This window comes from Eschrichtius robustus, chromosome 15, assembly GCF_028021215.1.
Source record: "Eschrichtius robustus isolate mEscRob2 chromosome 15, mEscRob2.pri, whole genome shotgun sequence".
In the NCBI taxonomy this organism is placed as follows: domain Eukaryota; kingdom Metazoa; phylum Chordata; class Mammalia; order Artiodactyla; family Eschrichtiidae; genus Eschrichtius; species Eschrichtius robustus.
The window spans coordinates 86444309-86468136 of NC_090838.1; the positions used below are offsets into that span (position 1 = coordinate 86444309).

Below are 23828 nucleotides of genomic sequence, written 5' to 3' on the forward strand. Positions count from 1 at the left end.
GAAAGCCAGCCTTAAACCCCCTGGCTTCTGACTGGGGGTCTTCTCAGCAGAGAGAGAAACAGGGCACCAAGTGACAGGATGAAGAACAACATTCTGAGCCTCCAAATTCTGAGACCCCAATTTACTGGTTGTAGGCCTCTGACCTTGTGTAACAATGCTCATTTTATGGATGAGGACAGAGTCCCAGAAGTTAAGTATTTTACCCAAGCTTCTTAGCAAGGGAGCCAAGACTAAATTGAGGTCTCCCAGTTCTCAGTCCAATGCTCTTGGCACCACGCAAATAGGTCTCATAAGCAGCCTCACAACGTAACTCTCACTAAGGGTTATTTCCATTTTTCCTGCTCCCTCACCATGACTCAACACACACAGTCTATTCTCCTATAGATAAGAATGTCTGAATTAGCAAGAAAGATAATGTATTTACAAGCAAACATTGCCTTGAGCATCAAAGGATTAGATTCTAGGCCAGGAGGACTTCTCCAAAGCATCTCTGGGTAAGAAACTGACAAGAGAGGTGGGAATAGGTATTCGCTTTAAGCTCTCCACTTAAAGCACACAAATGAAGTTAATATCTAAGACTGAGCATATAAAAAAGGAGACCAGTAAAGGATACAACCTCTTTTTCAGTACCTTTCATAAAAACATAACTAAAGGCCCTACAGGCAGCCAGACTTGTAAGAATGGCCATCTCAATGACTAAAGGTGCCCTCCTAAAACCCTCTCCAGGGCTTCCCTGGTGGCACAGTGGTTAAGAATCCACCTGCCAATGCAGGGGACATGGGTTTGAGCCCTGGTCCAGGAAGATTACACATGCTGCGGAGCAACTAAGCCCTTGCGCCCCAACTACTGAGCCTGCGTTCTAGAGCCCACGAGCCACAACTACTGAGCCCGTGCGCCTAGAGCCCGTGCTCTGCAACAAGAGAAGCCACCAGAATGAGAAGCCCGCGCACCTCAACGAAGAGTAGCCCCTGCTCGCCACAACTAGAGAAAGCCCACGTGCAGCAACGAAGACCCAACGAAGCCAAAAATAAAATAAATTTAAAAATAAATAAATTTAAAATCCTCTCCAAACTTTGGCTGTTTATATTCCAAAATATATAAAAGGATGCTTAACACAAATAAAATCTATGTTCACATTCATCCTCAGTAAGGAACAAAACGTGAAGAAATGCCTACCCCAGTGAAAGCACAATGGCCAAGACTATAATTACAACATCTCAAAGTATTTTCTCCCCACAAGATGACTAACTACAAAGAGAAAAATAGTAACTTTACAGTAGAGAAACCTGGCAGATGCTTCCTTGATCAAAGTTAACATCACCAGTAATAAGGCATATCAACACCACGTAGCCCCTGAGGGGTGCACTGAGGGCACATCAGCTCCATAGCATTCCTGCGAATAATGTGCACCCTCAACCTAATCATAAGATAATGTCAAAAACCTAAATTGAGGGACCATCTACAAAATAGAAGTCTTCAAAAGTGTCAAGGTCATGAAAGACAAAGACAGACTAAGGAACAGTACCAAATTAAGGAGACTGAGGAGACAGGCAACCAACAGCAATGTGTGATCTGGATTTGTTCCTGGACCAGAAAAGAACATTAGTGAGATAACTGATGAAATGTGAGTCTGTAGATAAGATAACAGTATCATATCCATGTTAATTTCCTGACTTCGATAATTACACTTTGGTTATGTAAGATGTTAACATTTGGGAAATCTGGGTGAACAGTATAGGGAATTTCTTGGTACTAATTTTGCAACTTTTTAGAAATCTGAATTAGTTTAAAAAAATTTTTTTAAAGTTTTTTAATGCCCTCTTTTCATCACCACCTGATAAGCATCTCTCCAACATGGCACCCTTGCAGCTCTGGGGGAACCTACCCACCTGAGATTATCATCAGCTCCCCCAACCACCACCAAGCTGTTCTCAGCCCGAATCTTCTCCCGGAAGTCCTCCATGGCTTCAGGGTGACACTGCAGGGAATTCTGACCAATGACAAAGAGGACTGGAGTCTTCATATCCAAGAGGGGATCATCCACATCCTAAAACAGATCCAGGTTTTACAGTCAGCCAGTGCATATTCACTGAGTACTGCCCTGGCAAGTATGCTCAAGAGAGTCAGCTGGGCAACTGCAGTCACTGAACAGCAGCTTGGGCAAGGCACGCACTCCCGTACTCTCACCTGCCAGTGACCCTGAAATCAGCCACACCCTGCGCTTACCCCTCTGGGGCCATCCACGGTAAGCAGAGGAAACCCAAGGCAGACAACTGCAGTGACGTATTCCATCACCGACACCTGGAAATAATGGCACGGTTTGTCTCAAGGTCAAATGACTTCACTGCAGCTACATCCTACCCAGAATCCAGGGGTGGTCCAGACCCACCAGCCAGTCCCACCTCCTCCCCCGCTGTCATGACATAACCCCTAGGTGTACATAACTAGGTTAGGACATAACCCCTAGGTGCACCAGCCATAGTTGCAGCAGTAAGAGCAAAGAACACAAGATGTGCTGTTCTACCAGAAGCCACCACCTAGAGAACTGGGGCCCTCAGTGGACCCCAGGAGAGGGCTGAACCATAGGATGGGAAGTTTAATACTTCCATCCTGGCAATTTGCAAGGCTAGAGTCCTCCCTTTTCCCTCCACTAATAGCAAATGCAATCAGGAGAACACAAATGTTGCTCTTTTCCCTTAAGTGAAGAAAATCTCTCCCTTTTGAACTTAATAGATAGCTCCCAGACACCCCAAATTTCTTAGAGCAGTCGCTGACAGGGTACTGCCATCCTTGGGACCAGGGAGTACCGGGAGGTAGCCTTCTTCCTCTCACGCCCCGAGATGTCACTTACACTACATGAAGCAGCACAGACTTTGCTTACTTGATCCACTTGAGAATTGGGGCTTTGGACAGGTCAGAGGCACTTATACAAACTAATATACATGCAAGTGTATGTAAAATAATAAAGAAAAGGTTCTCTGATGCCTTGGAAAGGGAAAGAGCAGGAACACAACATCAAATTACAGAGCTATTAAAATTTTTGCTGGCTACAATTATTGTTTTGTTTTGTTTTGTTTTGTTTAGGTGGGAGAATAGTACTTATGTCTAGGGGGAGAAAGAAAAAAATTTTTTCAGAGATACATTCTGAAATATATATATATAAACACAATGATACGATATTTGAGATTTTCTTCAAAATAACTGGAGGATACTGAAAGTAGGCAGAGGTAAGATGAAAAAAGCTTGGCCATGAGCTGATCACTGGCAAAGCTGGGTGAGGGGCCCAAGGGGTTTATTGTACTAGTCTATCCTCCCTCTCAATTTCTGCTTAAAATTTTCCACAATAAAGTTAAAAAGTAAAGTTTGTAGGCAAAGCATCCAGCACAGTGCTCTGGAACATTAAAAAGCGCTCAGCAGTCACTATCAGTAGTAGCAGCAGCAGTCTATCTAAGGACAACCTCCCAATGAGACGGGGATTACTTACGTGACAGGCCACCAAAGCTCCTGTATTCCAGCCAATCAAGATAATGGGTTTGTGGGGGAAATGGCTATGAATCTTTGTGGGAAGAGAAAGAAGACAGTAAGACTGGAGGCCACAGATTGGTGCAGAATGTCGGGTGTGCCACAGTGAACTGAAATAGGGACATTCTCACCTCCAGCACTTTGCTTCGCACTGCCCCAGTCATGTGCTCCAGACACTGCAGAACTCCTACTCCACTACCATTGTTCAGCAGATGGGTGGCAACAGGGATGACCTAAAGGAAAGAGAGTGGCAGCCATGACAGCAGAGCTAAGTTTCAAATCTCCTCTCGAGTCTGCTTAACCTACCTAAATCCCTTCAACCTCGGATAAGCACCATTGGCATTCTAGACAAAAAGAGACTTGGGGGAATGCTCCACGTTTAAGTTCATCCGTTTTGACCCCCTCTTCCTTTCTGTCTGCTCGATCCTCCCCAGGAGGAGTTCCTCCTGCCCAGTACATACCTTGCCTAAGCAGGACAGCTGAGACTGCCAGAAGCGGTGGCGGCGCGAGGTGGGGAACACGGAGCTGGAGGGCCCAGAGGGGGCGATGAGAATGAGAGGAGAGCCGGGGAGTTTGCTCTAAGGAGAAAGACCCCACCAGAGAGCCAGTGAGTGAGAGGTGCTCCTCCACGGAACCCCAGTACCCTTCTTATCCCAACCAATGCTAATTTGCTCAGGAAACTACGTTAAGCACTACACCCAGCCAGTTATTAATGAAAGCAAGCTAAACAAGCCATTATCCTCTTGCCAAAGTTCTAAGACTGGATTCTAAAAACAATTTCATGGGCCACAGTTAAGTCCAACTTACTGGTTTGTTATGAGAGAGCACTCCCACAGCAGGGTCCCAGGGCCTCTTCAGTAGGAGGGACAAGGCCTCAGCTCCAGCAGCCCCGGTCTTCGTGTTGGACGACACGAGCATCCGGTCAATCAAGGTAGGGATCTAGAAGCAAGGGAGAGCAAAGATGCTTCCAGCATGAAGTAGGAGACCCCACCACCAGGATCAGGTGGGAGGACGCAGCCCCACTATGAGCCAAGGAAAGATTTCAACTACGCCTCTCAAACTTTCCTCACGAGAAAAGTACAAATAAGTGCATGGCTGAAAAATATGCCTCCCATCATATTATAGATAAGTGGATACAATCCTCTGGAAACCAATCTGGTGACACGCATCAAGAGACTTAAACTTATTCTTATCCCTTTCTTAACAACCTGTATCAGAAATACACACACACACACACACACACACACGGTGGGGGTGGGGGGTAAGCAAAAGACAAATTCACTCTCAATAATAGTCAAAAAGTGGACACAACATAAAGGCATATACAAGGAAGTGGTTAAGCAAACTATCTACATAACTAGATATTATGGATTAATTTTAAATATTTAAAACAATTTGTAATAACATAGGGAAATAATTTGCTAAAATGTTAAAGGTAAACAGAAAATATAAAAATTATCTCTACTCAGAAAAAATACTACAAGAAAATATGCCAAAAGGTTAATAATGAACTTTATGGAGTTATGAATTTTTTTCTTTAGACATCTGTATTTTCTGAATTTCCTCAGTGAACACTAGTTGATTTTATAAATTAAAAACAAAACAAAACTCTGCACTTACTTCTAATATACTGCCTTCAAACTGTGGAGTGTTAAAAAAATATGTTATTGTGCCCCAAATAATATATCCTACTATACTGTGTATACACTTGACCCTTGAACAACACGGGGTTGGGTGCCAACCCCCCACGCAGTCGAAAATCTGTGTATAACTTTACAGTTGGCCCTCCGTATCACTGGCTACACATTACACCCTTACAATTCACCAAAAATGTGACCTCACAGATGTGTAAATATAGGTTTCAGACATGCTGATGCTTACACTGAGAAGAATTATCTGTGTGAATCCCATACTACCCACAAGAGGTCAAAATGACCTAGGGGAAAGGAAAGATTTTTAACTGTTAGAGGTAGTTTTCAGAAAAATAAACTTTTTTTGAGAAACTGGAGAATAAAGACTACTACAGTGATGCAGGCTGTAGAAGTTCAGTCCATAGCTAACATCGTACTCAACAGTGAAAAACTGGAAGCTTTTCCTCTAAGATCAGGAACAAGACAAGGACGCCCACTCGCACCACTTGTATTCAGCATAGTATTGGAAGTCCAAGCTAGAACGATTAGGCAAGAAAAAGAAAGTAAAGGCATCCGAATTAGAAAGGAGTAAAACCGTCACTATTTGCAGATGACATCATATTATATAGAGCAAACCCTAGACTCCACCAAAAACAACCATTAGAATAAACGAATTCAGTGAAGTTGCAGGATACAAAATCAATATACAAAAATCTGCTGCATTTCTATACACTAATAGAGAAATCAAGAAAACTTTCTCGTTTACAACTGCATCAAAAAGAATAAAATACCTAGGATTAAATTTAACCAAGGAGGTGAAAAACATGTACACTGAAAACTATAAGACATTAATGAAAGAAACTAAGACACAAATAAATGGAAAGATATTTTGTGCTCACAGACTGGAAAAAGTAATATTGTTAAAATGTCCATACCACCCAAAGCAATCTACTGTACAAATTCAATGCAATCCCTATCAAAATTCCAGTGGCATTTTTCACAGAAATAGAACAAACAATCCTAAAATTTATATGGAAGCACAAAAGACCCTGAATAGCCAAAGCAATCTTGAGAACAAAGAATGAGGCTGGAGGCATTATGCTTCTTTTTTTTTTTTTTTTTCTTCTGTGTAAAAATGTTTATTTGTACTAATGCTTAAAATACAGGAACTAAAGAAAGAAAGAAAGAAAAAAAAGACACCTCAACTCCAAAATGACAGTGAATTAGGGCCTGCCCACAGCCAAGGGGAAGGACACTCCAGGGTGTCCTGGCATGGACTGTCCCCGCCCCCCACACTACTTAATGTGTCACCGGGCAGAAAATTGAAGAATCAGGGTGCAAAGACCTTACCAGCTGCTAGTGAGTGTGCCAGGGAAGAAAGGGATGTCTATGTGGTTTCCCCACCACCCAGGAGCCAGGATACACAGAGCAGGAGGCAGAGGCTCCCAATTCAGTTAAGGGCAGGAGCTGAATGCCCAGGTCCAGGAAGAACAAAAAGGGGGTTTCGGAGGTAGGCTTTTTCATCGAGTTAAAAAACAGGCACATTATCCAACATCTCCCTGTGGCCCCCAAGCAGTTGGCCTGGCCCCCTAATGCTTCCCCTCTCCCCACAAAACCAAAGGGAATAAGGAGGGGAGGCAGAAGACAGGAAATAACAAGGGTGGGGAATGCTTCAGTCACTAGAGACCAGCGCCCGTGACAGTGAGCCAGGCAAGCACAAGGAACAATCAGGTGAAGCTGCTACTCCCCGTGGCGTGGGGTGGTGGGAATGGGATAGAGCCAGGAGGGTGACCAAGAGCATCCTGGCTCAGGCAAAGGATCCTGGGTAGCAGGAACAGAGAGCTGCAGAGAGCCACTCTGGGGGAAGGAGGCTGTGAGGCTAAGCAGCACAGAGGGCACCGGAAGCTTCTTGCAAGCTTGCTCAGTTCTCACTCCCAGCTGCTCTGGCAGAGGCCCCAGCCGGGCTCACCTCCAGGGGAAGGGGAAACCCTGGGGACCAGAGTGGAGGCAGAGCTGAGAGAAGTGAGCTGCTCTCCCACTCGTTCTCGGAGGACACGGTTTGAACCCTGTGAATACCAGGGCCGGGGCCCGAGGCAGACAGAGTGAATGCACTTCATGGAGAACAGTGAGAAGCTGGGCCCACAGGTGTGCCTTGGGGCAGTGTGATGCTCCGTTCTCCCTGAGGGCCTGGGGCCAGAGGCGGTCAGAGCTGCCACCTCAGCTTGCTGCTGCCAAAGGCAGGTTGGCACGACCTCCCCGAGGTTCTCTGGACTTGTGAAAGAGATTAGGAAGGGAAGGTGGGTATGAAAAACAGGAAAGAAACAGCCCTAGATGTATGGGGGATCGGGAGTGGCCACATCAAGAGGAGTTCTGATTCTGGTAGATGGAAGCTTTCTCCTTCAGCAGGTCCAGACACAAGTGGCAGCTCCAACTTCCTTCAGGAGGCTCAGACATAGACGGGGTGAGACAATACATGTGGTAGCCACGATCGCAGTCATCACAGAAGAGCAGCTGGTCATCGTTCTCGGAGGTGCCACAGATGTTGCAGCACTTGCACTCGATGCGCTGCCAGCGGCAGGTCTTCACTGCTGCCATCATCACGGGGGTGAACTGGAGGCAGGATGGATGCCCTGAGCGGCCACAGTCAGAACAGGACACCAGCTCCTCGGGCTGTCCTGTCTTCTTGTTGATCTTGGAGTCCCCCAGGCAGAAGTCACAGTAGTTGTTGGGCAGGGCCAATCCATCGGGACCCTTCTTGGATTTCTGCTCCTCGGACCTCTGGGAAACCGGGGTGGGTGGCTGCGAGTCTTCCTTGCCCTCGCCCTCCTCCTCAGCCAAGTGGGAGTGGGCATAGTGGTAACTGAGGCCTGGTCGGTTCTTGTAACGTTTTCCACAAATGTCACAGGCATAGGGTTTATCTCGATCCTCCAGGATGGAAGCGTCCAGCTTCTTACGGGCCCTGCCCACACCTTTACCCTTGGACTTCCCCTTGCCCCGACGCTTGGGAGTGTCTTCTTCATAGTCCTCATCATCGAGGTCATCCAGGAAGTCATCCGGTTCTAGGATCCGCTTCCGTGCTCGACTGTTCGTCACAGGAAACTCGCCCAGGCTGTCATCATCAGCTCGGGGATCTGGGGCGCCTCGCTTCTCCTGGGGGTCGGTGCGCAACAGAGCCTCTAAACTACTGCCGTCCTGAGAGATCAGCCCCTCCTTCTTCAGGGTCTGGTCTGTGTCTGGTTTAATAGATGGGAAAGAGAGTCTTGGATCCTCAGGAGGGTGGGCTCGCCGCTTTTTCCGCCAGCGCCGGGCAGGGTAGGAGTACAGCTGCCCAGAGGCCAATCCTGGACCCCGGTGTCGCTTTTCCGTCCAGATATAACAGTTGCTCTGTGCTACTCCAGTCTGTGAGTCCAAGAAAGGCAGGCGCACGCTGCGCTCAGCACAGAGGCGGGCATTGTAATTGTGGCACTGCTCCATTGCGTCTTTGTAATACTGCTCCCCAAGGAGCTTCACTACATTTTCCACCACAGCCGCCATCTTCCCGGCTCCTTTCCCTCAGGCCGGGAGGCCCGAAGCCTGCAGCGCGCAGGCGCTGGGGCCGCACGGGGAATCGGCATTATGCTTCTTGATTTCAAACTATTTTACAAAGTTATACTAATCAAAACAGCACGGCATTGGCATAAAAACAGAATCACAGATGAATGGAACAGAATAGACAGCCTAGAAATAAACCCATGCATATATGGTCAATTAATTTACAACAAAGGAGCCAAGAACATACAGTGGGGAAAGGACAGTCTCTTCAATAAATGGTGTTGGGAAAACTGGACAGCTACATGCAAAAGAATGAAACTGGACCACTATATTACATCATACACAAAAATTAACTCAGAAAGGATTAAAGACCTGAATGAAGATCTGAAACCATAAAACTCCTAGAAGAAAACATAGGCAGTAAGCTCTTTGACATTAGTCTTGGCAATGATTTTTTGGATCTGACACCAAAAGTGAAGGCAGCAAAAGCAAAAATAAACAAGTGGGACTACAAACTAAAAAGCGTCTGCATAGCAAAGGAAAACATCAACAAAATGAAAAAGCAACCTACTGAATGGGAGAAAATATTTGCAAATCATGTGTCTGATAAGGGGTTAATACTCAAAACATATGAAGAACTCATGCAACGCAACATCAACAAAATAAACAATCTGATTAAAAAATGGGCAGATCTGAATAGACATTTTTCCAAAGAAGATATACAGATGACCAACAGGTACACGAAAAGATGCTCAACATTATTAATCATAAGGGAAATACAAGTCAAAACCAAAATGAGATATCATCTCACACCTGTTACAATGTCTATTATCAAAAAGACAAGCATTAACAAATTTTGGCAAGGATGTGGAGAAAAGGGAACCCCTGTGCACGCTGGTGAGAATGTAAATTGGTGCAGCTACTATGAAAAACAGTAAGGATGTTCCTCAAAAAATTAAAAATAGAACTATCATATGATGAAGCAATTCCACTTCCGTGTATTTATCTGAAGAAAACAACACTAACTCAAAAAGATATATGTATCCCCATGTTCACTGCAGCATTATGTACAATAGGCAAGATATGGAAATAACCTAAGTGTCCACTGATGGATGAATGGATAAAGAAAATGTGGCATATATATATATATATATGCCACGTTTTCTACACACACACACACGAATATTATTCAGCCATAAAAAAGAAGGAAATCTTGCCATTTGCGAAAACATGGATGGACCCTGAGGGCACTGTGCTAAGTGAAGTTAAGTCAGACAGGGAAACATAAATATCGTATGATCTCACTTGTATGTGGAATCTAAAGAAAAACAGAACAAACAAAACAGAAAACCAAACTCACAGGTACAAAGAACAGACTGGTGGTTGCCAGAGGGAGGGGGTGGAGGATAGTGAAATGGGTAAAAGGGATCAAAAAGTACAAAATAAATAAAGCCATGGAATGTAATGTACAGCATGGTGACTACAGTTAATAATACTGTATTCCAGATTTGAAAGTAGCTAAGAGAGTAGATCTTAAAAATTCTCATTGCAAGAAAAAAAAATGTTTGTAACTATGTGTGGTGACATATGCTAACTAGACTTATTGTGGTGATCATATAGCAATACATACAAATATCAAATCATTATACTGTATACTTGAAACTAACATAATGCTATATTGTCAATTATACTTCAATTAAAATAAAAAATGCAAAGATAGGACAAGAAGATAAGCTGTTCCCAGCAATGATAAGCAAGGACAATGATCCTAATTTTGAAAGAGCAAGACTAAAAAGATTTCTGTACAAGAAATGAGGGGAGGGACTTCCCTGGTGGCGCAGTGCTTAAGAATCCACCTGCCAATGCAGGGGACTCGGGTTCGAGCCCTGGTCCGGGAAGATCCCAAATGCCATGGAGCAACTAAGCCCGTGCACAACTACTGAAGCCCGCATGCCTAGAGCCCATGCTCCGCAACAAGAGAAGCCACCGCAATGAGAAGCCCGCGCACCGCAAGGAAGAGTAGTTCCTGCTCGCTGCAACTAGAGAAAGCCCACACAGCAACGAAGACCCAACACAGCCAAAAATAAATAAATAAATAAATTAATTAATTAAAAAAAAAAAAAGAAATGAGGGGAATATAACCATGAGACTTTCTCAGTTTAATTCAGGAAACAAATGTTTACACAACACTGCTGTTACAAGACACCAGCCTACTGCCTACTGCAAAGGAATTTAATCTACAAGGGTTAATGAAGACAAGCACACAAACCACAAAAGAGATGGGGCTGGTAAGTGCCATAAAGAAAAATAAGCCTCACACTATGATTCAAACCATCTAACAGAAAAGAGGGAAGCGAGCGGGCAATTTTCATCTGAAGATGCATGTGAAGTGAGATGCACTCTGAAGAATTCTGACAGAAGATGGGGAAAAGCTTTCTAATCAGAGACACCAGATATAAGCAAGAAAGAACAGGGTTTATTCTAGGCACAGATGGCCTGAAGTCGAGAATTCGAGTAAGGAAGTAGGAGGACGTAAGGCTAGTAGCAAAGGCTAGGGCCCAACTGCAAAGGATCTTCACCCTAAACTGGCCATTTCTTGTAACTTACTTTGTCACTGTGAGCCACTCAACACCTTGAGGTAGAGGATCTGACTAAATTAGACTTTAAAAGCTTTTAGCTGGCAGTAATAAGAGTACACCTTTCAAATGACAAAGCCTTGAAACTCACTTTCTGTAAATAAGAATACTTAGAAATAATTAATCAATAACCAACTTCTCTGCTTGGAGCCAGGCAGACCAAACATCCCTGGTCTCTCCAGCACTGCATCTCTCTCAGCAGACATAGGGTCTATACCTTCTCTGCTCCCCTTACAATAGGTCTGGTGGTGAAAGTAGCTGGGCCAAGAGCATGATCCCATCCACCTGCATTCTCATCCAGCAGGAACACTAGAAGCTGTGGGAAACAACCTAAGTATTTGTCGTGAATCTGAGAGTCATGGGAAAATAAGAGCCTGAAGGGAGAGGAACCACTGAGAGCAGCGCCTCAAGCGGACAGCGGCTCACAGTCTGGGACCCTGCTGACTGTGTGTCCTCTGCCATTCCAGCCAGCCCACACCATGACCTAGAAGCAGGGCCGGGCAGCGTGCACTGGGCACACCTGTGGAGTCCGCCAGTGGTCCGTCATGCTCAGTGAACCTGAACACCACTTACACCACTTCATTCACTTGGGAACATCCAGACAGTGACTTCAGTGGGGGAGCAGGGCCAACTTCTTTACGAGGGAATTGACCTCCAAGGCATACTGGCCATGCAATGTTAAGGCAGAGAAGTGGGCTCTGGGCACTACTAATACTCATCTCCTAGGGGATATTCAGCAATGCCGTAATCCTCCCATAGGTGGAATGCTGTGGAGAACATTCAAAATGCCTGAAATACTCACAAGCCACTGTTCTCGGCCAGGGGCCTGTCTTGGCTCCACACCCACCCTGTGCCCATGCCTGCCCACTATTCACCTCCTGGGCCAGGGTCTCCACTGCAGAGGAGCAGCACAGGGGGAAGTCTGGGACTATCTTTTCTCCTGTCTCTTTCTCCACTAGAAAATAAGCTCCATCAGAGTAGACAGCATTTCTGTCTTGCTCATCCCAGCGCCTGGCACATTACAGGCACAAAATAGTTGAATATATAATTTAAGGTCAAATATCCTACCACGCATTTCATTAACGCATCTGGTCCTGAGTTTTGTTTTATTTCCACACTAAACCAGTCTTCTTTTGCTTTCAAACAAACTCAGCAACCTTCAAGTAACAAACAGGTAGGAAACAATAAGTCTGGAAATTGGGGGAATATGGCTGGGGAAAGCTGTTGGCCAGGTAAATTATAGCAACAAAACAGGCCAAAAAAAAACAAAAAACAAAAACAGGCCAGCTTCCTGCAAAGTAGAAGAAAACCACTTAAAAAAAAAAGTCAAGAACTGAATTAATCCAAGTTGCCTGAGGCCATTCTGTATTGGAGCAAAACACTCTAAAAATGATGGTACCACTTATAAATCATTAACAGTTATTGTGGGTTTCCTATGTTCCAAACATTGTGCCAAGCATTCTATCTCAATTAATGAATTTTCACAAAAATCCTACATAGGTATTAGTATCAGCCATTTTTTTAGAGATAAGGAAATTGAGACACTAATCCAAGAATACACAGCTAATTAGTAATCAAGATGAGGTCAGCCAGGCAGTCTGCCCCCAGAACCTGTACTCCAATCACACCGAACACAGGCCAGTGCAATAACTGCAACCAAAATAAACTGCAATCATGAAGAAAAACAGTTTAACTTTGTGCAGTACTGTCTAAGTAAGAAAGCAGGGAAAGCTAACGATACGCTTTATAAAGAGTGATTAAAGTGAAAGTGTTGCTACCGAAGGCTCATCATGATGAGGAGAGACCAAGGCATCACATCACGGCGCTCCCTGCTCCGGAACACCTCCCCGCGCCCACCCCCACACTCTCAGCACCACGGGTCTGCTTCCTGCCCCCCTCTCAACACCCCTCCCTGGTAAACCCCTCATCTTCTCCTTTCTCACCTCACCTCAAACCACAAGCTGCAGGGCTGTAGAGGCTAAACATGTTCTCTGGTTTGGAGACAGGAGGGCTAGAGACATTTACGCCAGGTGAAAACACGAAATGATACCATGTCTCCTATTTCTGATAACAAACCCGTTAGCTTCAGTCATGCCCTCCAGGCTGACCAGGCAATGACCTCGCCCAGCCCCACTTCTTGAACCCACAGCGGAGGCTGGCTACCCCAGGACAGGGCAGACACCAATCACAGCCTCACCTTCCCTTTCAGTGTCTGCAAAGCATCCAGGTAGGCGGCCAGCATGGGCAGACTCAAGGTCTCCACCAGGGTGGTGTGCAGCCACTGGACCAGCTTGGTGTCCCAGCTCACACTCGCCAGAGCTTGCCGCACTCTCCTCGCACACTTGTCCACGGCAACACGGCGCAGCACTGGCTCGTTACAAGCCTGAAAGGTGTAAGTGGGGGGACAAAGTATGAGGGCCACCTCGTTAGCAACGTGGGGTGGGGGGGGAGCGGGGTGAGGTCAGCTAGCCTGTGAGGCCCGAACTAGTGGGGAGCCCACAGTGGGCAGGCTTCTAGAGTCTTACCCCTTCGTTGGCCAAGCGGGCAAGCCGATCAGACTGCAGGGCTTTGAGGATCTTGTTGAATAGCTTGTTCTGGGCCATTGTCCAGCCAGTCCTATAAGAGAAACTCTGAGGAATTAAAGTCAAACCCTGGGGATGCTCGCCATGCATGTACACTGTACAAAGAAGATTATGTCATGTTTTTTGTTCCCACTATGAAGCAGTATAACTCAAAGTAGCTTAGAACGAAGCTAAAGCACAACACCCAGACTCTGGTCCCAATCCTGCCAATGAATCACCTCAACATATACTTGTATTAACATACACGCTACAAGTCAAAACCAGTCACAAACAGAGTCTTTTTGGTGCTAGCAAAGGTAATTAATTACCTAGTGGCTAATATAATCCATTAGTAAACAAAAGCATGGCACCATTGCACAGACATATTTGAATTTCACAAGTTTAATATTTCACACAAAAAGGGAGACAGGATGAGAAAGCATTTTAATGTACTAAAACCTCAGACTAAGATAAGAGGCCTATTTAAATCAGCTTTAGGAACAAAAACATAACAAATGAAGTGGCTATTCTCCCACTCCTTAATAATCCACCCCTCACTAACCTTTCTCCCTTGTCCATTTTTTCCCCTGTATATCACACAATTAACAAATTTACTTTTGAATGGTCTGTTCCATATAAGTTAACTCTGTATCATCCCTGCGTATGACCCTGGCAGACACACTTTTACCTTGCTTATGGAAGGCTTTATGGTTCCTCCTCCAGCTCAGCTGTCAACTCCCTGCAATTAGAAACCTGTCCTACTGCTCCTGTCCCCACCTAATGACACACAGCACAGCAGTGTGGAGCTGACTAAAGCCCCCCTCCACCCCACTCCTGGCAATCTTAATTACTCTGATACTCCAACTCTGGCCAGTAATCTTCCTAAAGATACTAAGAGAAAGGTAACAGAAGATGCCCAATTGTTTACCAACTCTCCCTGCCATAAAAATAAACTGGTGATTAAATCTCCTTTAAAAAATTTTAGGTGGATGCCAGACCCAAATGAGAACCTGGAATGAGATCAAGGTAGCACTCCAAATCAGTAGGGATAAAGTAAATAGGGCTGTGACAACCACTAGCCAATTGGAAAAAGAAAATCTGGATTCCTACACATCACTCTTTATACCAAAATAAATTTCAAGTGGAATAAAAAGTTAAATAAAAATAAAGTGACCAAAGTACTAGGAAAAAACAGTAATTAAAAAAATCTATCAGGCTTCCCTGGTGGCGCAGTGGTTGAGAATCTGCCTGCCAATGCAGGGGACATGGGTTTGAGCCCTGGTCTGGTAAGATCCCACATGCCGCGGAGCAACTAGGCCCGTGAGCCACAACTACTGAGCCTGCGTGTCTGGAGCCTGTGCTCCGCAACGAGAGGCCACGAAAGTGAGAGGCCCGCACGCCGCGATGAAGAGTGGCCCCCGCTTGCCGCAACTAGAGAAAGCCCTCGCACAGAAACGAAGACCCAACACTGCCAAAAATATAAATTAATTAATTAATTTTAAAAAAAATCTATCTACCTATCTAATCTATATCTTAGAATGAGTAAAACTTTCTAAGTATGACCTAAAACCTAGAAGCCATAAAAAGAAGAAAGATAAATGTAACTACATAAAAATTTCAAATTTCTGTAAAGGAAAAAATAAAGTATCATAAATGAAGTCAAAACACAATGAAAAAATAACTACTGTTTCATTAAAATAGAAAAAGCCTCTAGAAAACTATTAAGAAAAAGACAAAACACTCAAAACAAAAACAATGGGCAAAGAACATGAAAACGCAGTTCATGAAAAGGCAGTCAACCCCCTTGGGCCTTCCCTGGTGGTCCAGTGGTTAAGAATCCGCCTTCCAATGCAGGGGATGTGGGTTCGATCCCTGGTTGGGGAAATAAGATCCCACATGCCATGGGGCAACTAAGCCTGTGCTCTAGAGCCTGCGCGCCACCAACTACAGAACCCGCACGTTGCAACTACTGAGCCCACACGCTCTAGAGCCTGTGTGCCACAACTAGAGAGAAGCCCACACACCACAACGAAGAACCTGGTGCTGCAACTAAGACCCGATGCCAAATAAATAAATATTTAAAAATAAATAAATAAATAAATGTAGGGACTTCCCTGGTGGCGCAGTGGTTAAGAATCCGCCTGCCAATGCAGGGGACACGGGTTCGAGCCCTGGTCTGGGAAGATCCCATATGCCGTGGAGCAACTAGGCCCGTGCACCACAACTACTGAAGCCCGCGCACCTAGAGCCCGTGCTCCGCAACAAAGAGAAGCCACCGCAATGAGAAGCCCAGGCACTGCAACGAAGAGTAGTCCCCGCTCGCCGCAACTAGAGAAAGCCCACGCGTAGCAGCAAAGACCCAATGCAGCCAAAAATAAAATAAATTAATTTTTAAAAAAATGAAGTCATAAGAAGTTCAGTAGTACTCTGTTGTGAGGGTGTAAGAAAATAGATCCTTCCAAACTTTGTTGATGGAAATATAAATTAGTACCACCTTTTGGAAAACCAATTTTGGAAAAAAATTAAGCAAAAACCTAAATCAGATCATGTCACTCTGCTCAAACCCTTCAATGGCCCCATTTCAATCAGCTGAAAGCCCAAGTCCTTGCAATGGGCTGTCTGGAACCCCCCTGCCTCTCCAACCTCATCCACGTGACTGTCCCCAGCTTACTGTGCTTCCCCACACTGCCCCCTCCCCTTATTTCCCCCATGCACACCCTGCATGCTCCCACAGCACAGACGGGGCCCTAACCATCCACTCCCCTTACCTGAAACAATGGCTCCCTCTCCAATCTCCAGGTTCTTGTTCAAATGTCACCTACTGAGGCTTTCCCTGACTCACCTATACTTAAAACTGCCGACACCTCACTCCCACCCTGGGATTCCCTATCCCCCCTTCCAGCCATACCACGACCTCACATTCTATCCATTTTATTTGTTTGGTTTGTCTTCCTCTGCTAGAATGTAAAGGCCAAGATGGCAGAGATTTTTATCCATTTTAAGTGCTATATCCCCAGCACATAAAGCAGTGTCTGACACAGAGTAGGGACTTGAACATCTGCTGAATAAAGAAACGGGTGAACTGTATGCATACTACGTTCTAAATCCTGTAAATAGTGCAGTACAAATTCAAACCCTCTCACTCCCTACCACAGAAGCGCCTGGGTCCTGAGCAGCAGAGGAACACGGATACACCATGTGGGCCAACTGTAAATTGAGACCTTCGCTATAGCAGGGTGCCTGAACCACAAGGAAGTTGCCTCAAACAACTTCAGCAATCTCCATTTCTCTTACTTTATGACAGACTAGCATCCTTCCCATCATAACCCACCAACCAGACACTCTCTTTTCTACAAGTCATCTCTCTAACACCAACAACATGGCCCAGTAAACATGCAGATGGAAGGCAAATTACCCTTTGTTATGCACATTGCACAGTTATCCCACTATCCTTTCCTTCTGTAAAATAAAATCTCCACCTACCACGTCTCCAGTTTGACAACTTACCACAGTTACACAGTCCAGGAGAACACTAGCTATGAGCCAGGAGCTGGCTGTGTGCCCTCAGTCTCCTTGACTGTAAAAGAGATGGACTAGATGATCTTTATGGTTCCTTCTAACAATAAAAAGCTCAGGTAGCTATGACTACGGATGGGAGCAAAAGCTCTATGAGAGTAGCTGAAGTCCATGATCACAGAATTCTTCAGGAGTACCCTCTATGTTTAGTAGCTTTTGTTGCCACAGCTAACTCCGCCTTAACCTCCAAAGCCTCTCATCCTTTTATAACCCCTTGTGGCATACTAGAAGCAGTCTTAGCTTTCTTGGAATTGTCCTTTTTCTTATTTTCCCATAGCTCTCTTGGCTTAATTTCTGCTACTTCATTAGGATCTAGTCAGTTTTTGCTGTGGCTTGATATTCAGAGATTCTGGATTTGGGAGATGGGGGAGTAGAAGCTTTTACTCAAAGTTGGGACTCAGGATACTTTGGGACCAGGAAGGTTTGTGGGAACCAGCATCTTCCAGCCCATTGGTTCATAATCTCATTTTCCTTCACATTATTTAAATGTACAACACACTAACATGAATAGCATCTCTCATATGTATAGTGATTCTTGGATGGGCTTGGGGATTTGGTGGTGGTGGGATGAGACAGAGGACGTCCACAGGTGGTTATAAAAAGCTCTCTGGAGATACATGGATATTTCCATTTTAATAAACTTCTTTGCTTTTAATGGCTGGTTCTACCCTATTGGTGGGCATTCAGGTTGTGTCCCTTTTATTGCTATTATAAACAGTCACAGTGACCATCCCTCCTCTCCCCAATACACTCAAACACACATCTATTCTATCTATATCTTCACATGGTTGTGCAAGTATCTCTGAAGGATAAATCTCTTGAAGTAGAAATGAAAGATCTGTGTTAAAATTTTAGAATTTCAGCTCTGTGAAAATAATACGTATAAAGAACCTGCGACATCTTGAAAGCAGTATTATACTGCAGCCTTACCCCCAGCAACAATGCTCAGTGATAATCAAACAGGTTAAACAATGAATACAATTGCTTCATGTTCAACAATCTCTTGACCTTTCTCAAAGCCTACTGATCATGTTGCAAACCTTAATCCCAAGGACAGAGAATGAGGTATAATTTTTATTTATGAGGTACTGACAATGTTTCCAAAATTATCCTGTTCTTTATTATACAACAGGATGTTTTCTCTATTTGTTTTTCTTACTCTATATTTATTCTGAAACCTGAAATGACAGGAGCAAGGAAAATGATGTGAACAAAATGGGAGGGGGGCTGTAAGCTATTTAGAAATTACGACCATACACCAATGACAGCTGAAATTAAACTGAAAAACCACAATGTTGAGAGTCTAAAACCCCCGGAAAAAGTTCTTAGGATGGTTGCTGGATATGTAACAAAGTGATTCCAAGAACTGAAACATGTTCTCTATATTTTGCCAGTTTCATGGGAGGCTGGAAAATTAAGTGGGCAGAAAAAAATGATCTAACCCAAGATTAAGAGCATGCAAAAGATATAATTAAGGAAAAATTTTAAAACAGGAGACAGAATTTTAAATACAAGTCTAAACAGTCAAATAGCTGATGGGAACTGTGGTGAGTCAACACGCTCCCCCCACCTAAACCTATTCAATTTTCGTGAGTGCAAAAATGCCTTCTCTCCATTGCTTAGATGAGATCAGACAATCACGTTCTCCACGCTCCCACTGAACCCGAATGACATTCTGACTTCTGGCTCCTCTTATCCAAAGCAGCCAAAAAGTCACATCAGTCCCAGAACCTGATATTTTCAAAGGTAATTCTTTCTCTGATACTAATTCAATATTAAAATGTCTAAAGGATTTTTTTTAAACCAGAAGGCAAGCAGAGAGAGAGAAAGAACATCAGAGAGAAGAAAAAGGTCACACTTACTTTTTCAGATTATAAAATTCTTTGCTTAAACACCAGGAGAAAGGAAGAGAGGAATGACAGGGACAGAGAGAGGGAGGGAGAGAGGAAGGGAGAGGGAGGGAAAATAAACAACTCAAAGATCTTGAACTCAAAATTTCAAACATCCATCTGAGATTAACATATAGATACATACAATATTGAGAGAGATAATTAGAGCAAATTTAGAAAAGGAGAATTTTTTTCAATTGAATTCAGAAGTTCTGATTTCTAAGACAAGACAACCTGCTTTAGGACACTAGATTCTTTTACTGAAATGGTGACAACATCCTAAAATCCATTTGAGAGCAATGCCCCCAAGTATCATATGTCAGGAGTATTTTGTTAAATGTCTTTGAAAAGCTGTGCATCTAATCAAACTTGGCATTTGACAAACATCTGGGGGAAAAAGCTGGTCCAACTTCTTGGGGACAACATTACTACACCAGCAAATGTATAACATTTTCAAAGGTTCTCCAGGTCACACGATTTTGGCACGCAGACACAGGAACGCACTCTAGACCAGAGGTCGGCAAACTTCTTCTATAACGGACTGGATAGTAAATATTTTAGAGTTTGTGTGCCATATGGTTTCCGTCACAGCTATGCAACTCCGCAGCTGTAGTGCAAAAGCAGCTACAGACAATACCTAAATGAGTGGGCATGACTGTGTTCCAATAAAACTGTATTTATGGACACTGAAATTTGAATTTCTTCTGTCTTTTAAAAATTTTTTTTCAACCACTTAAAAATGTAAAAACCATTTCTTAGCTCATGGGCCATACAAAAATAAGCAATGGGCCGGATTTGGCGCATAGGCCATAGTTTGCCAACCCCTGATGTAGACAATTAAATCAAGAAGAGAGGGATATTAAACTGTTTCATGAAATATCAGGCATTACTAGAGAAACTCAGAGTCAGTTGGGGCTGGGTGGGGGGGGCCTTCATTTTCTAAACGTAGAAAGTTATCTGAAGGCAGTTGCTACTAAAATAATTCAAGAGGGCGAAATAGGGCACTAAAAAAGAAAATTAAGTTTCTGAATCCACTGATAAGAGAGGTCAGTAATCTCTCTGAGGAAAAACAGATTTCTAGGGAGCTGTCCTATATAGTCCATGAGTTCTTGATGTGGGAAACTGTAATTTTACATGATTTTATACAGGAAGAAAAGAAGCAGCAATTTAACAATCAAATCAAGGGAAAGAATGGCAACAAGATGATTATAATCAAGCAGACAGAACTAACTGCAACCTCCAAACAGGCTACAGATCCAGAACTTGGGGACAAGGTCATAAAGTGGTGACCTCTGAAATTGAAGCCAGTAAGTACCATCAAATAATGAAATTAGCTGTGTGCAAAAGTAACCTACCTGAAGAGATGGTTTGTAAGCCTGTTGCTAATGGGAGAAGGACGCCTCCAAAATCTCATCAGACACTAAAAGACAAATAATCTGAGATAAACTGAGCGCTAATTAATCATATCAATCTGTGGCAATGTCATAACACAGGGATGGAGGTCCACATGGAGAAAGACAAGCCAAAGATTAGAATCTGTCAGTGTTTCTGTGCAGGACTGGGCAGGTGGAGGTGTGCCCTGGCCTAACTCTGTGGGCCCGTCTTGCTTTGAGGAAAGATGGGTGCATCCAGCTACCTTGTTGAAGGAGGGCACCTCCTGTGCAGGCTGTCCACTTGCCATCCACTGCTGGAACAGAATAGCTTCCCAGACTCTCCTACTGAGAATCAAAGCTCTGGGCCAGGCCACCCCAGTGTCTCATCTGCCTTGCAGTTGTATCTCTTCTTACAAATTAAGAAACTGGTATTCATATGTATTAGTAAGTCTCTGATGACTTTGGTAAGCATGAAGAGTCACCCAAAACCTTTTGATCATGACCATGGGCAAACTGATCGAAAAATTCATGCAATTCTCCCATGCAGTTTCTGAAACTGCAAACTGAGGACAAGGCAACCAACACCATAAAGGACACGTAAGTGTGAGGCCACCTTGTTCAGCCATAACTAACTGGTCTGTCTTTTTACTACCCTTAATGAGAAGGTATAGTAGTTGAGAACACTGGGCTCCAGAGTCAGACTGCTCGCTTTAAACAAAACCCTGCTCCACTACTTCCTAAGGTTTCTTCAACTCCCTGAGCTCGGTTTCTTCATTTGTAAAATAGAGATGAAGAAGGGATATGCCTAGGAGAGTTGTGAGATTTAAAAGAGATAATGCATATGAAGCGCTTGGCACAATGCCTGGCACCTAGAAAGCACTCAACAAATGGTAGTTCTTTTTTGTTACTACCATTGTCAGTATTTTTAGTATTATTAACTGTAACAATGGTGATAAACTATTTTGCTGAATTCATTGACTCCGGTAATATTCTAGCAGTTGATCTTCATTCACAGCAGTTTTCCTCTTTATCTGAAGCTCTAGAGAGCATTTACCCTTCTTAGGGCACAATGTTAATTCCAATTCAAGACCCCGAACAACTTCTTCAAAAGCTCTTCAGCCAAGGTTCAGAACTGCTCCTCCTTCAACAGCTACTATCCTGACCACATAAGCACACCAGCTCAGTCTCATTCCCTGCTTCCAGCCAAACTCATAAACCATGCCAATTAGCCTCAAACTTTCCTACCCTTCCTCCTACCAAATTACTTCTTTTTCTTCCATTATTATAAAGTGAGAGCTCTCCAACATTATGGCAAGTTTACCACTTACCAACCCCTGATATAAAGATCTTAACATTCCCTTAGTAGGTAAATACATATAGAGAGAGCCATGAGGGAAATGTAAATTAAAACCACAATGAGATGTCACTTCATACCCACTAGAATGGTCATAATAAGAAAAAGACAGACTAAAAACAAGTGTTGCCAAAGATGTGGAAAAACTGGAACTCTCATACACCGCCGGTGGGAATTTAAAATGATGTAGCCCTTTTGGAGAACAATCTGAAAATTCCTCACAAGTTAGACAGAGTAATCATATGACCCAGTAATTCCACTCCCAGGTATATATGCAAGAGAAATGAAAACATATGTCCACACAAAAACAAGTATATGGGGACTTCCCTGGTGGCCCAGTGGTTAAGAATCCATCTGTCAATGCAGGGGACATGGGTTCGAGCCCTGGTCCAGGAAGATCCCACATGCTGCGGAGCAACTAAGCCGGTGCACCACAACTACTGAGCCTGAGCTCTAGAGCCCCTGAGCCACAACTACTGAGCCCACATGCCAAAACTACTGAAGCCCATTTGCCTAGAGCCCGTGCTCCGCAACAAGAGAAGCCACCACAATGAGAAGGCCGCGCACCGCAACGAAGAGTAGCCCCCGCTCGCCACAACTAGAGAAAGCCCGCAGCAGCAACGAAGACCCAACGCAGCCAAAAGTAAATAAATAAAAATAAATAAATTTATTTTTAAAAAAACAAGTATATGAATATTCATAGTGACATTCATAATAACCAAAAAGTGTTAGCACCCCCAATATCCATCAACAGATGAATGGATAAACAAAATGTGGTACATCCATACCATAGAATATCATTCAGCATTAAAAGGGAATGAAATATTGACACATGCGTCAACATGGATGAACCTTGAAAACATTATGCTAAGTGAAAGAATCCAGTCACAAAAGACCACATTCTGTATGATTCCATCTATATAAAATGTTCAGAAAAGGCAAATTTAGAGAGACAGAAAGTAGACTGGTGGTTGCTAGGCGCTGGAGGGGTTGGGAGGAAATGGGAAGTGACTGCGAATGGGTATGGAGTTTCTTTTGGGGTTAAGGAAAATGTTCATCAAATTGACTGTGGTGATGAATATACTAAAAACCACTGATTGTACACATTAAATAGGTGAATTGTATGGTATGTAAATTTTATCTTCATGAAGTTTTATGTAATAAATAAAAGATAAATAAATGTTTGCCAAATGAAAAACAACAAATGACCTAAAGAGGAGTGTTGAGTCCTCACGGTGAGTAGGCTGTAAGAGAATAAAACTAGGCAGCAAACTCATGAAAATGGGGAGAAGTGTTCCCCCAAAACCACAGACTACAAATCTATTTTTAAAAACCACTCAAATCAAACATCTGTTAGCTTTTCGTACGACTCCAGAACATTTTCACTACCCTAATTACAGACAATGTAAATACAGTGTCATACAAATGGACATTTATTTAACAGGGTTCTTTTCTAGCAGTCTGGGTAACTCAGACATACACGTATGTTAGTACATAACATAACATGTACTATATACACTAGAGAGCAAGTCATACCTATCAAATTTAACTCATTTATTTATTCAATCAACATTTACTATATGCCTACTATGTGCCAGGCAATGTCCTAGGTGTCAGGGATGGAAAGATGGCTGAGACACAAGCTCTCCTCCCAAGAAGCTCACTGCACAGCGAGCTGAGAGGTATCATGCAGAGACAGGAGAACATTCTGACTCATGTGGCTGCAAATGAAATAAGCTCCTAATAAATATGCTT

At 43.7% G+C, this 23828-nt stretch overlaps 1 protein-coding gene and 1 pseudogene across 7 annotated transcripts in view; both read right to left on the reverse strand.

Moving 5' to 3' along the window:
• KANSL3 (KAT8 regulatory NSL complex subunit 3) overlaps positions 1 to 23828 on the reverse strand; it is a 43700-nt gene that overhangs the window by 15260 nt on the left and 4612 nt on the right. For 4 of the 7 annotated variants that reach the window (XM_068564133.1, XM_068564131.1, XM_068564132.1 and 1 more), the window contains exons 4-11: positions 13846 to 13936; positions 13518 to 13703; positions 4330 to 4461; positions 3984 to 4100; positions 3654 to 3755; positions 3485 to 3586; positions 2227 to 2301; positions 1890 to 2047 (exon numbers count right to left, since the gene is read on the reverse strand). In XM_068564133.1, coding sequence (XP_068420234.1) covers positions 1890 to 2047; positions 2227 to 2301; positions 3485 to 3586; positions 3654 to 3755; positions 3984 to 4100; positions 4330 to 4461; positions 13518 to 13703; positions 13846 to 13936 — 963 coding nt within the window. Of the gene's footprint in view, positions 1 to 1889; positions 2048 to 2226; positions 2302 to 3484; positions 3587 to 3653; positions 3756 to 3983; positions 4101 to 4329; positions 4462 to 13517; positions 13704 to 13845; positions 13937 to 20701; positions 20767 to 23828 lie in introns of all 7 variants that reach the window. The other 3 variants (XM_068564134.1, XM_068564137.1, XM_068564135.1) reach the window with 2 other exon arrangements.
• On the reverse strand, positions 6335 to 8741 carry LOC137778025 (zinc finger protein ubi-d4 pseudogene; annotated as a pseudogene).